At 37.1% G+C, this 11,746-nt stretch overlaps 1 protein-coding gene across 1 annotated transcript; it reads left to right on the top strand.

The window, feature by feature from the left end:
• The first annotated feature begins 4,087 nt into the window (after positions 1-4,087).
• Positions 4,088-10,750, top strand: LOC112057898 (uncharacterized). The gene is made up of 8 exons (XM_052881430.1): positions 4,088-4,107; positions 4,948-5,048; positions 5,624-5,756; positions 6,664-6,803; positions 7,280-7,340; positions 8,300-8,411; positions 9,616-9,711; positions 10,412-10,750. Exons 2-8 carry the CDS (start codon positions 4,970-4,972, stop codon positions 10,508-10,510), a joined length of 720 nt encoding a protein of 239 aa, XP_052737390.1. The 5' UTR covers positions 4,088-4,107; positions 4,948-4,969; the 3' UTR covers positions 10,511-10,750.
• Positions 10,751-11,746: the final 996 nt, after the last annotated feature.

Consider the following 11,746-nt stretch of genomic DNA (forward strand, 5'->3'; position numbering starts at 1 on the left):
TACCTAGCTACGCCACTGCTATCCCCAGCACTCCCTACCTAAGGGCATGTGTATTTTTCGAAGACCAAATTTTCGTACATAATCTTTAAATACCGAAACAGGTATAATCTTTTATTCTGAAAAATTAGGCACACTGATAATAATGTCCAGACAGATAGGTAGGTATTAAGGTTACAGATACCTACTTGTCTTAATACAAATAATAAATGAAAGGTTTATAGGAAAGTTATAAAACATAACTATAGTAGTACTTTTATTATGCATATATTTTATTTTGACAGCCTCCGTGGCGCAGTGGTATGCGTGGTGGATTTACAAAACGGAGATCCTGGGTTCAATCCTGGGCTGGGCAGTTTGAGATTTTCTTGGGCTGGGAGGCTTCGGCCGTGGCTAGTTACCATCCTACCGGCAAAGACGTACCGCCAAGCCATTTAGCGCCCCGGTACGATGTTGTGTAGAAACCGAAAGGAGTGTGGATTTTTATCCTCCTCCTAACAAGTTAGTCCGCTTCCATCTTAGACAACATCATCACTTACCATCAGGTGAGATTGTAGTCAAGGGCTAATTTGTAAAGATTAAAAAAAAACCATTTGATAGAAATTTTCCGCGATGAAGTTATTGACAACTGCTAGTAAAATGTATACAACAAGAACGTCTGAAAATTATTCAAAACTATTTTCTATGTACAGATGTTGTCCTTGCTTTTTTTAATTAGGCTGCCCTAAACAAAGATGCCGTAGCCGTGGATAGCCCAGTACGACCTCTGACTCCGATTCCGGAGGGTGTGGGTTCAAATCTGGTCTGGAGCATGCACCTCCAACTTTTCAGTTGTGTGCATTTTAAGAAATTAAATATCACGTGTCTCAAACGGTGTAGAAAAACATCGCGAGCAAACCTGCATACCAGAGAATTTTCTTAATTCTCTGCGTGTGTGAAGTCTGCCAATCCGCATTGGGCCAGCGTGGTGGGCTATTGGCCTAAACCCTCTCACTCTCAGAGGAGACTCGAGCTCAGCAGTGAGCCGAATATGGGTTGATAACGAACGAAACAAAGATGGCCTTAGATGCAAACTGTGATATAACAAAACAAAGAGGTTAAGGTTCATCAGACAATCAGTAACTTACTGTCAAAAGAACTACAACAAATATTATTAACAGATAAGATAATAGTTTTCAATGACTATTATTATCGCTTTTGTACATTGACCCTTTGTTTAACTCAGCCGTTAGTGTGAGCAAACCACTTTCAATCACAACTCCCACCAGCCAGACCTGGACCAATTAAGATAAATCTCAATCGACCCAGCCGGGGATCGAACCCAGGACCTCCGTTTTGTAAATCCACCGCGCATACCACTGCGCCACGAAGGCCGTCACAACTTTATCTGCGACTTTATCAAAAGTTGTTCAGTATTTCATACTTTTATTTAAAATTAATTTTAATGTTAATTAAATGTAATGTTACATATTTAATTTTAATGTTAATTAAATGTAATGTTACATATTGAAATGTATCAAACAATCCAACAAAACCTTAACAAGTTTCGCGCACTTATAATATTTATGTCTATAGGTATTTATAATAATACTGTCAAATAAATAGGTCAAATTCTGTAATTTTTGTTGGAGGGCATTACCTATATAATTGAAACCAAAAATATTTTTTTTTGATTTTTACTCTGTCCGTGATTTTCTTGGCCGGGCATCACGCTGAAATTGAATGAATTCAAATGAAACTTGCACGGTTTAAGACCATAATACGGAAAAGTTTAAAGGATACTTTTTATTGCGAAAATAAAATAAGAAAAATTTGTTCATAAATCATAAAAAAATACGAAATACACACTGTAACTTTCAGAAATTTCACTGATTTAAGAATTTTTAAAATTCAACCCAATAGTGGTGAAATGGAGGTGGAAACTTCACATTGTTTTCCACGCGGACGAAGTAGCGGGTGTCTGCTAGTATTTTATATTCTTTCATTTAAATCATGAATTCAATTAATTCATAGAGAAAATTAACCAAGATTCACCATTGTTATACCGATGAATGTTGGGGTCCCAAGGAGCTGGAATTGCGACCCCGCACCGGAAAGCGCAGTGTTGGTGCGACCCCCACTAGATGGACTGAGGACATAAAGCGGGTTGCAGGGAGCCGCTGGATACTGGCGGCTCGAGACCGTTTTGTTTGGAAGTCCATGCAAGAGGCCTATGTCCAGCAGTGGACGTCCATTGGCTGATAATGATGATGATGATGACCATTGTTACTATTGGATAGAAGCAGTTACTTTGCAGAAGTTCATCATGAATATATAACAATTTATTTATTTTGCTATCATCCGCGAAAAGCCGACAAACCCTTGCGACAACGTCACCCAGGTCCAACAAAATACTCTCTACGTACGTTTCACCCCGAAACCGGAGCATCCTCAGGAAATGTTGACTCTACAGACTCCACTCTAGCAAAATAAATAAATATTTTTATATGGCCATTGTTACCTAAAGAGAAAAGCGTTATTTTCCGTTCGAAATCTATTTATTGAAATTATTCTTGAAGAAATAATACAAAATAATAAATGCAACCGAAGGCCTTATCGCTAAGAGACGAACTCTGTTTTCGATAAATCTAATTATATATTATCTAATTATGCCAATATTACATTTCTTTGTTTTCTAATTAATATGTGATAATTTTGATATGGATCATTTTGATACTGTTCGTGTCTCGCCGTGACGTCGACATCGGGTGTAATAGTCTAAGAGACAAAGGAATATATTATATAATCTTTATTTGTACTCATCTATACGACCTGATTATGAAAGTATTGGAATACAAAAGTCATTGCTTAATATGACAAGACAATCTTAGATAGCGAAGTGTTTATAGGTATAAAGTAATAAGAGTAAAATTACTTTCTTTGAATATTGAGACCAAACCCATCCTCTGGAGTTGCGTTTGAGGGCTAAACTTTCCAATAATTTTGAACTATCTTATTTGCTTACTTTTAAGCAAGACCCTATAAGGTACGTTGAAAAAAAAACTTACTAAATGTAGGGTTATAATATGCAGTGGTCAGTAAAACCAACTGTGATTATGTTGCACTATAATTAGGCTTAATTTAAATATGTATTTTGGCGAATAATACATAAATAAAAGTAACGGAATGATAATGTTTGAATTTAGTATAAATTCTTAGTAAACTTGTTAAGACATTTAAAGTTGAAAACTTACTCAAATGTTATCGCCGCGTTGCAACGACTTGCGGTACGGACGGCTTCAGTGTGCTAGTGGCGTTCGAGCCGTCCACATCTCTTGCTGTGTAATTCTTTATGGGTTACTTGGGATAGGCGGGGAGCGTGACTTGAGTGGAAAAGGGGAGTGTTTGTTAACAGTCAAAGGCGCCTTTAACCCACAAAGCGTTCACAAGTGCGTGACTTCAGTCAAGGTCATTCTCTGCCATTCTAAGGTCTTATTTTGGTTACTGTTTGATTTGTTAAGTAAGTTGTCCTGACAAAATATGTTGTAAATCATAACCCTTGTTCGACATTAGTTTTCTTATTTTTATAATCACTTCTGAGACTGCTAAAAGTAGTTCTCTTATTATTAGATTTTGAGCAATGAAGGACAAAAAATGAAGTAAAAAATAACAAAATCTTAGAATCAATAGCGAACCCTTGGCTTTAAATGATATAGAGTATTACTGACTAAACTACTTTTGAATTTACGGCATCAATCAATTACGGTATATGTATAATTATTCTACATGGGGCCATATTCAATAACGCATGTATTTAATAAACTGCCGTATGTCCTAAAAATTAGGGCATTCATAAAATGTATTGCTATTTTGAATACCATTACGTAAAATACCATTACGTAAGTTTGACTTCACTTATATGTAAAAAATAAACATTTTTTTCTGTCAGCTCTGACACTATTGTATACAAAATTGAAAACATGATAAATTATTGTTTTGTCTTTTTTTATCATTTCAATCAATGACCCTCTTTTAGGCTCTCGATTTTAATCAGTTTGATTTTAATATAAATAGAGGGTAGATTTTTAATTATGTACATACTACTACAGCACTTCTTAGCAGTTTGCAGCGGTAAGTGTAGTTTAAATATTTTATTTATTAAATAGCCCAGCCCATTATACAGCCCATTATATGTAATTAAATTTAAATGAAAATAAGTAAAAAATAAAATAATTTAGATAAATATAAAAACAAAATTTTATTGATTTGTTGTATTTTATACTGCAGTGACTTCGTCCGCATGGTTACCCTGAACTAGGACATTATTATATTAGAAAAGTGGCCTTTAAAAAATAACTCGCATATCTTGCAAAGAAAACCACATTACAACCGGTTCAGCCGTACAACAGACGAACAAACAAAAATTTTCATTTTATAATAGTTTGTTTTATCATCGTTTAAATGACTAAGCATTGGAGAAAACACAGTTGCCTTAAAATCATAGACAGATAAAGTATGTGTATGTCTGAGTTAAATCAGCTGAGCTGACTTTAATAGGATTTTCAGTGCAAGAAAGGCAAGATTATTGAGCAAGGGCTACTATTATCCTGGAGTTTATGGTGGAAAATTGCGTTGAATATCGCCAAGATACATAAGAAATAATCCAACACTTCTATATAGTACCTATCAAAATAAAAATCACGCGGACAAAGTCGCGAGCATTACCTTCTAATAAATCCCACTAATATTATAAACGTGAAAGTTTGTATGAATGTTTGTTACTCTTTAACGCCGCTACTACTGTAGCGATTTGGCTGAAAATTGGAATGGAAATAGATTTTACTCTAGACTAACACTTATGCTACTTTTCGTCCTGGAAAAATCCATGGTTCCCGCGGGATTTGTAAAAACTTTATTCCACGCTGTTGTCGCGGGCATCCGATAGTAAATAAAATATTATTTTAATTACAGATACGATTGAATTTAATCTAAAATGAAGGTGTTATTCGCTATTTTGCTGGTGGGAGTTTGCGCCAATGCCTTGCCCCAGGCGTTATTTGAAAATGAATTTAGTGAGTAATAACTTTATAATTTAAACATAAAATCACGTCTCAATCTCATGTTCAAGCCTCAAAGCTTTTTGGCAACCCTTCGAAAAACATCATTTAATTTTTTTTTAGGGGAGTCATAGTCCAAACTCCATAGTTAACGAAACATTGACTGACTATACAGCTTTTAGAAAATGACCATGTTCTATACTAGCTATAATTGGCTTATAGATCATCAGTTTTTCAATATACTTTTTGAGTTCTTGTCGTCGTCATCAACCCGAGTCTCCTCTCAGAATGAGAGGGGTTAGGCCAATAGTCCACCACGCTGGCCCAAAGCGGATTGGCAGACTTCACACACGCAGAGAATTAAGATAATTCTCTGGTATGCAGGTCACCTCGCGATGTTTTCCTTCACCGATTGAGACACGTGATAATTAATTTCTTAAAATGCAAAGAACTGAAAAGTTGCAGTTGCATGTCCCGGACCGGATTCGAACTCACACCCTCCGGAATCAGAGGCAGAGGTCATATCCACTGGGCTATCACAGCTCTTTTGAGTTCTCACCATCAATAAAACTCTCTTTACTAACTTTCAGGTACCAGAGAAGAGCGCATTGTTACCAATCAAATAAAAAGAGCAATTGAACAGTTGAGGCGAGACATCAAGGCTGCTGGACTCGATCCTTTGCTGATCGAAAAATACGAAGGATCTACTTCTCCTGTACCAATGTGAGATTTAAAGCTTTAAAAAAAAATCAATACTGCAATGGTAGAGGGGATGGACTCACGATCGATGCTGAATCCCCGCCCGCTGGACTATTGTCTTTTTTTTTCTTTACAAGTTTGCCCTTGACTACAATCTTACCTGGTGGTAAGTGATGATGCAGACTAAGATGGAAACGGGCTAACTTTTTAGGTGGAGGATGAAAATCCACACCCCTTTCGGTTTCTACACGGCATCGTCCTTCCCTCCTACCTCCCACCAGCCAAAACCCCACGTCGTACCCACTCCTAACACAGTCTTTTTCGACTAATTGGAGGAGAACGGGAATTTTGGTCATATTAAAAAAAAAAAAAAATTTCAAAGCCCAACCATCTCGAACCCCGGACCTTGTGAGCTACATAGGTTACAGTTCGCTTTATATAGGATGGTGACAGTTCGTTTCACTCTTGAAAGTTTGCCGCAATTCACGATAATAGTACGTATTACGAACGTCATACAGGCGACTGTCACCGTACTCATGCTATTTGAAAAACACTTTAATCCGTCCACCCACGCTATTCCTCTTTTTTTTCTTTACAAGTTAGCCCTTGACTACAATCTCACCTGATGGTAAGTGATGATGCAGTCTAAGATGGAAGCGGGATAACTTGTAAGGAGGAGGATGAAAATCCACACCCCTTTCGGTTTCTACACGGCATCGTACCGGAACGCTAAATCACTTGACGGTACGTCTTTGCCTGTAGGGTGGTAACTACCACGGCAAAAGCCTCCTACCAGCCAGACCTGGACTAATAAGAAAACCTTAATCTGCCCAGCCGGGGATCGAACCCAGGACCTCCGATTTGTAAATCTACCGCGCATACCACTGCGCCACGGAGGTCTTGTAACCATAATTTTTTTTTCTTTCTCCAGTCTTGTCACAATTGCTGGTAAGATTGAAAACCTGGAGTTCACCGGCCTCAGCAACATCGCCATTAACGACTTGGATTACAGTACCCTCCGCAACAGACTTCGATTTGACATCTCTCTCCCTCAACTCAGTCTGTCTATTGGTAAGTAGGTGACGATTTTAAACGTTTATTCTACTTTTAAGGTCACCATTGACGGTCAATTATTCTTACGTTTCTGAAAAGCAAACGGCAGTACCCACGCGGCATACTATACAAGTCACATGATCAATTATAGTCGTGGGTGCTACAGAAACGTGAGAATAATTGACCGTTTGTGGCTAGCATTAAGTACGCCAATGTGAATCAGACTTTTTATTTATAACTTTACTAGCAGACCACTCCGCCATTTTATCCGCGTAGGTTCCATTGTTGTGGTAATAACTAAAGCAGTCACAAATAACGTGACTTTATATTCGTAAAAGAAGTTTCAAACTTGGTTCAGTATATCGAAAGAATATCCCCTACAACCTCACAAACTCTAGATACATCTTTACTATAAAATAATCCTGAAAAATATTCACGCAGATGACGACATAAGTATATTATAAACATACGTATTCTTAATTTTCATTTTTCAGGAAATTCTGAAGTCAGGGCTAACGTTTTTGGAAATCGTTACAATGGTCGATTGAGCGGCAAGTAAGTCGTTTAATTTAATTAATATTATGATATATATATTTGTATATATACAGACCAATATAATGAATGATATGACCTCTGCCTCCAATTCCGGGGGATATGGGTTCGAATCCGAAAAATTTTAAGAAATTAAATATCACGTGTCTCAAACGTGAAGGAAAACTTCGTGAGGAAACCTGCATACCAGAGAATTGTCTTAATTCTCTGTGTGTGTGAAGTCTGTTAAACTGCATTGGGCCAGCGTGGTGGACTATTGGCCGAACTCCTCTCGACTCGAGCTCACATCAGATATGATGATGATGATCAATCTTTTAATAATAATAATAATAATAATGAATATAAAAAATAAAAAGGGATTGTTGTAGAGTGCTTTTAAGCATTTTAATTTAAGAATGGCGGAACTGTTACTCTATATATATTATATATATATATACACTTATGTGAATGACAACATGCCGATCGAACGTCAAACCGTTAGCGCTGCAGGCATATGAGATTACTTGACCGTCAGTTGCTGACATAAAGGAGATGGTCCATTTCAGGTCCACTCTTGTACCCCGTATCATTAAAATTTAAAAAATACAAGGATTGTATTAAAATTTATTAAAGTGAATAAATCTAACTAAATAAAAAGAAATAAATTAAAATAAAACCCAAGTTTTTGAGTTTTAACAAGATAGCGCTCATAGAGCAACTATGACATGACAATTGACAGCAAACGTCAAATAGATTACTGCATTGAAAACGTTATCTAACCGCCATTATTACCCTTAATAGTGTTGCATTTCTTGGGAGATAATGAATATTATTTCGAAAGAATTAAAGTTAATTCATAGATTTGTATAATCAAAAATAGTTAAAAAAATATCTTCTTTTATTTCCGCTAGGGTACAATGACTGATCCTGGGCTCCATACAATTTTGGACCATCTCCTTTACCTTTGAACTTTGTTTTTTCAGTTTGGGAATCACTCAAATCCGTGTGTCGGGCGAGGTACGCGTCAACGTGGGAATCATCTCCGGTGTCAGTATTCGCAGTGTTGATGCGAAGTTCAGAATACAAAACATTAAGGTAATTTCTCCCGTTGCTTTAAAACTACGTCATTCCTTCATATTCACCGGTGAGTTAGTACAAAATTGACTGCAGAGAAGACCGTTCGAGACAAGCTCTCTTTGAATGCCCGCGATTTGCCAGAGCAATGGCTGAAAGAGCGAGGGAGTTGAATGTGTCGACGAGTACGAGTACATTTATGCTCGCATCGTCATATCAGCCGATGGACGTCCACTGCAGGACATAGGCCTTTTGTAAGGACTTCCAAACATCACGTTACTAAGCCACCTGCATCCAGCAAATCCCTGCGACTCGCTTGATGTCGTCAGTCCACCTAGTGGGGGGTCTACCAACACTGCGCTTACTAGTGCGGGGTCGCCATTACAGCACTTTGGGACCCCAACATCCATCGGCTTTTCATACTACATGCCCCTCGTACTATGCTCGCATGTAAGCGAGAAAAGCAAGAGGCACAAATGCTCAAACATGCTCCTAGCGATAATGGTGAAAGAGAAAAAATAAAATAATAATCGCGAGGAATTACATCTGAATTATTTTCAACATGACTGAGATCATGCCATTTTTGTAGGTGTGAGGTTTGGATTTATGAATGGCTTACAAGCTCATTTTGAACCGTTTTTTCTCAACTTATGAATTTGTTTATTGCTGGTTAGTGCGAGTTTACCCTCGCGTATGTCGTTAGTCGCGACGTGTAAAAGTAAATTTAAAATTACAAGGAATTGAATAAGCGCCATCTATTAATGGATTGTGTTTCTCCTCTTTATAACTATATGACGTAAAATTATATGTATATTTAGAGACTGAAGCCTAGTATATTTACGACTCTCGAACGCCCGAAATTCGTCCTCATGAAATTCAGTTTTTCACAAACCATTTTCTGTACAAAAAACAGATATATTTTGCTAAATACCCTCCATTGTCTTCTAGTGAAAGACGAATTAAAATAATTTCAGCTCTTTTAAAGAATACCCCAAATACAATCAAGTGAACAAGTCAAGAGGACACAAATTTAAAAAACTTCGTTAGTGTTATATTGTCGTGTAAATAACAATTATAAGCACTTGACGAAAATCAGTTATTTTGATATCACAGACAGACGTTTCTATTTTTTTTTATTATCGTATTGATAGCATGAAACACATTTTGTAGTTAATGAAGCTATTTCTAAGCCAAAAACATAATTAATAAATTTTTCTGTTTCCAGTCTGCGTTAGCTGTTCTTTTCCAAGGTGAAGATTACTCTGACACCGTGAATGCGCTACTTAATGAGACGGTCCCACAACTCCTTGATACTTACAAAGTAAGTATATATTAATATTGATTATTTTTGTTTATTTGTTTACCACTAACAGCCTTTTTAACGGTCCACTGCAGGGCCAGGCTTACATCTGTATAGGGATGGGATATAGAGCTTAGACCCACCTCGCTACTGGGGTTGGCGTAGTGTTACACCGTTAAATTTTTTAACAGTAACTAACTAATGTTAGTGTTAATGACCGTGATCGACGGTTTAACATGCTCTTTGAGGCGCGGTGATGGATACCAACAACTTTATAACTCAGGGTAAAACGCAATGATTGAATGAAAACTGGGTCTAACAATTCGTCCCAAGAATACAACCAACAAACCCATGAGTGGAAGAAAATAATCTTGAACGAAGTTCCGGACTTGTGACTGATGGATGTAGGGTTAAGGATATCTTGTAAAACTAGTTAATGCACTCCCCTTCTCCGCTCAAGTTATTCTCCCCGCCCATCCAAACTTGACAACAACTTTCCAGAACAGCGCTACGTATAGCTATAATGTATAGCTGAATACGTTTTCTCCTACTACCTTTACCCAACAATATAGTTATTAATTTAATCCATTGTTCCGGTACCAATAAAAATGTTTCGTTTTTTACTTCATGTAGGTACCTGGCCAACTCAAAGCTATGTACTTTAAAACAATACGAAAATATATAAAGAACAAATTAAAAATAATCTTATTCTTATTCTCAGGAAGAAATAGACAAGTACCTGTCAGATTTAATCAAGGAAGTCGGTAACGACGCTCTGGGCAGAACGATCATGATCGAAAATGAAGACATGATTCTGTAACTTTGTAATTTTAGTATTAAACGTATATTTAAATTTAAATATTTTACGCTAGATTGTTATTATAATAATTGTTTAAATATGAACACATTTTATTTTATTAAAATACTTTACATAATGTGCTGTCACATCCATATGGTCAATACTTTACATCGAAACCTAACCGTTTACTTGTAAGTTTAGTGATAAATATGTTTTTGTATGTTTGTGTATGTTTATAAATAAGACTTTTTAAAAGGTTATATTGTGATATAAATAATAAATTTTTAATTATTAAATTATGTTTCTGACGATTATTTCACCTAATATACAAGGATGATAGAAGTAAATATTATAAATTTTTACCTTTAGTATGAGAGTAAAGGGATCTCCTAAGCAAGCGGGTTCTACATTAGGCCACATCCACACTTACCATCAGGTGACATCGTAGTCACATTACATAGTAGATCACATCGCTTGACGTACTTCGCGCTGTCTTTCTGTCTGTCTGAACCTGCATACAGACTGACAGTAGCGTTTTCGTACAAACACTTCAACTCTTGGATGTACCTGTTGTCAATTCGGCATCTCCGCAATGGCCTTAGCACAGCCCAGGTTTCCACCGAATTTCTCATAGTCGACAAACGCTAAACAAAGTGGCTGGTCTTAAGTCTTCTGTATAATCTGCCGCAATGTATGAATGTGGTCTATGGTACTAAAGCCTGCTCGGAAACCGGCTTGTTCGGGAGGCTGGAAGTCATCAAACGACTCGTAATGACTCTCGAGAACAACTTGTAGACATGACTCAACAACGAGATGGGTCTGTAGTTCTTCAGCAAGGTATTGTCACCTTTTTTGAAGAACAGAACCACCACACTCCTATGCCACGCCTCAATCGTAGTGCCTTCGTGAATGACGGAATTGAACAATCGCTGAAGGAGTTCTGATATGATTCCATCCTTAACTGGCGCCTTATTATTCTTCAGGTGTCAGAGATATGTACTAATCTCAAATAGGCTGATTTCTGCGGTAGGTATATCTAAATATAACTGAGGAGCAACTCAATAAACTTCAGCGACTTCAAAATCTTGCTATTCGGTTCATATTTAGCCTACGCAAATATGACCATATTTCTGAATTCCGTCAGAAGCTCAAGTGGCTCCCTATTCGTCGTCGCCGGGATCTGCATGTACTTTCACTTCTGTACTGTGTGTTGTTTAATCCAAAATCTCCTGTGTATCTGAAGGAGAAATTTGCGTT

Source organism: Bicyclus anynana, chromosome 4 (genome assembly GCF_947172395.1).
Source record: "Bicyclus anynana chromosome 4, ilBicAnyn1.1, whole genome shotgun sequence".
In the NCBI taxonomy this organism is placed as follows: Eukaryota; Metazoa; Arthropoda; class Insecta; order Lepidoptera; family Nymphalidae; genus Bicyclus; species Bicyclus anynana.

What these genes read in the sequence shown, in the direction of transcription:
- LOC112057898 (XM_052881430.1), top strand. Translation starts at nt 4,970, where the DNA reads ATGAAGGTGTTATTCGCTATTTTGCTGGTGGGAGTTTGCGCCAATGCC. An exon ending in TCAGAATACAAAACATTAAG is followed by an intron (nt 8,412 to 9,615) that starts GTAATTTCTCCC and finishes TTCTGTTTCCAG; the next exon opens with TCTGCGTTAGCTGTTCTTTT. An exon ending in AACTCCTTGATACTTACAAA is followed by an intron (nt 9,712 to 10,411) that starts GTAAGTATATAT and finishes TCTTATTCTCAG; the next exon opens with GAAGAAATAGACAAGTACCT.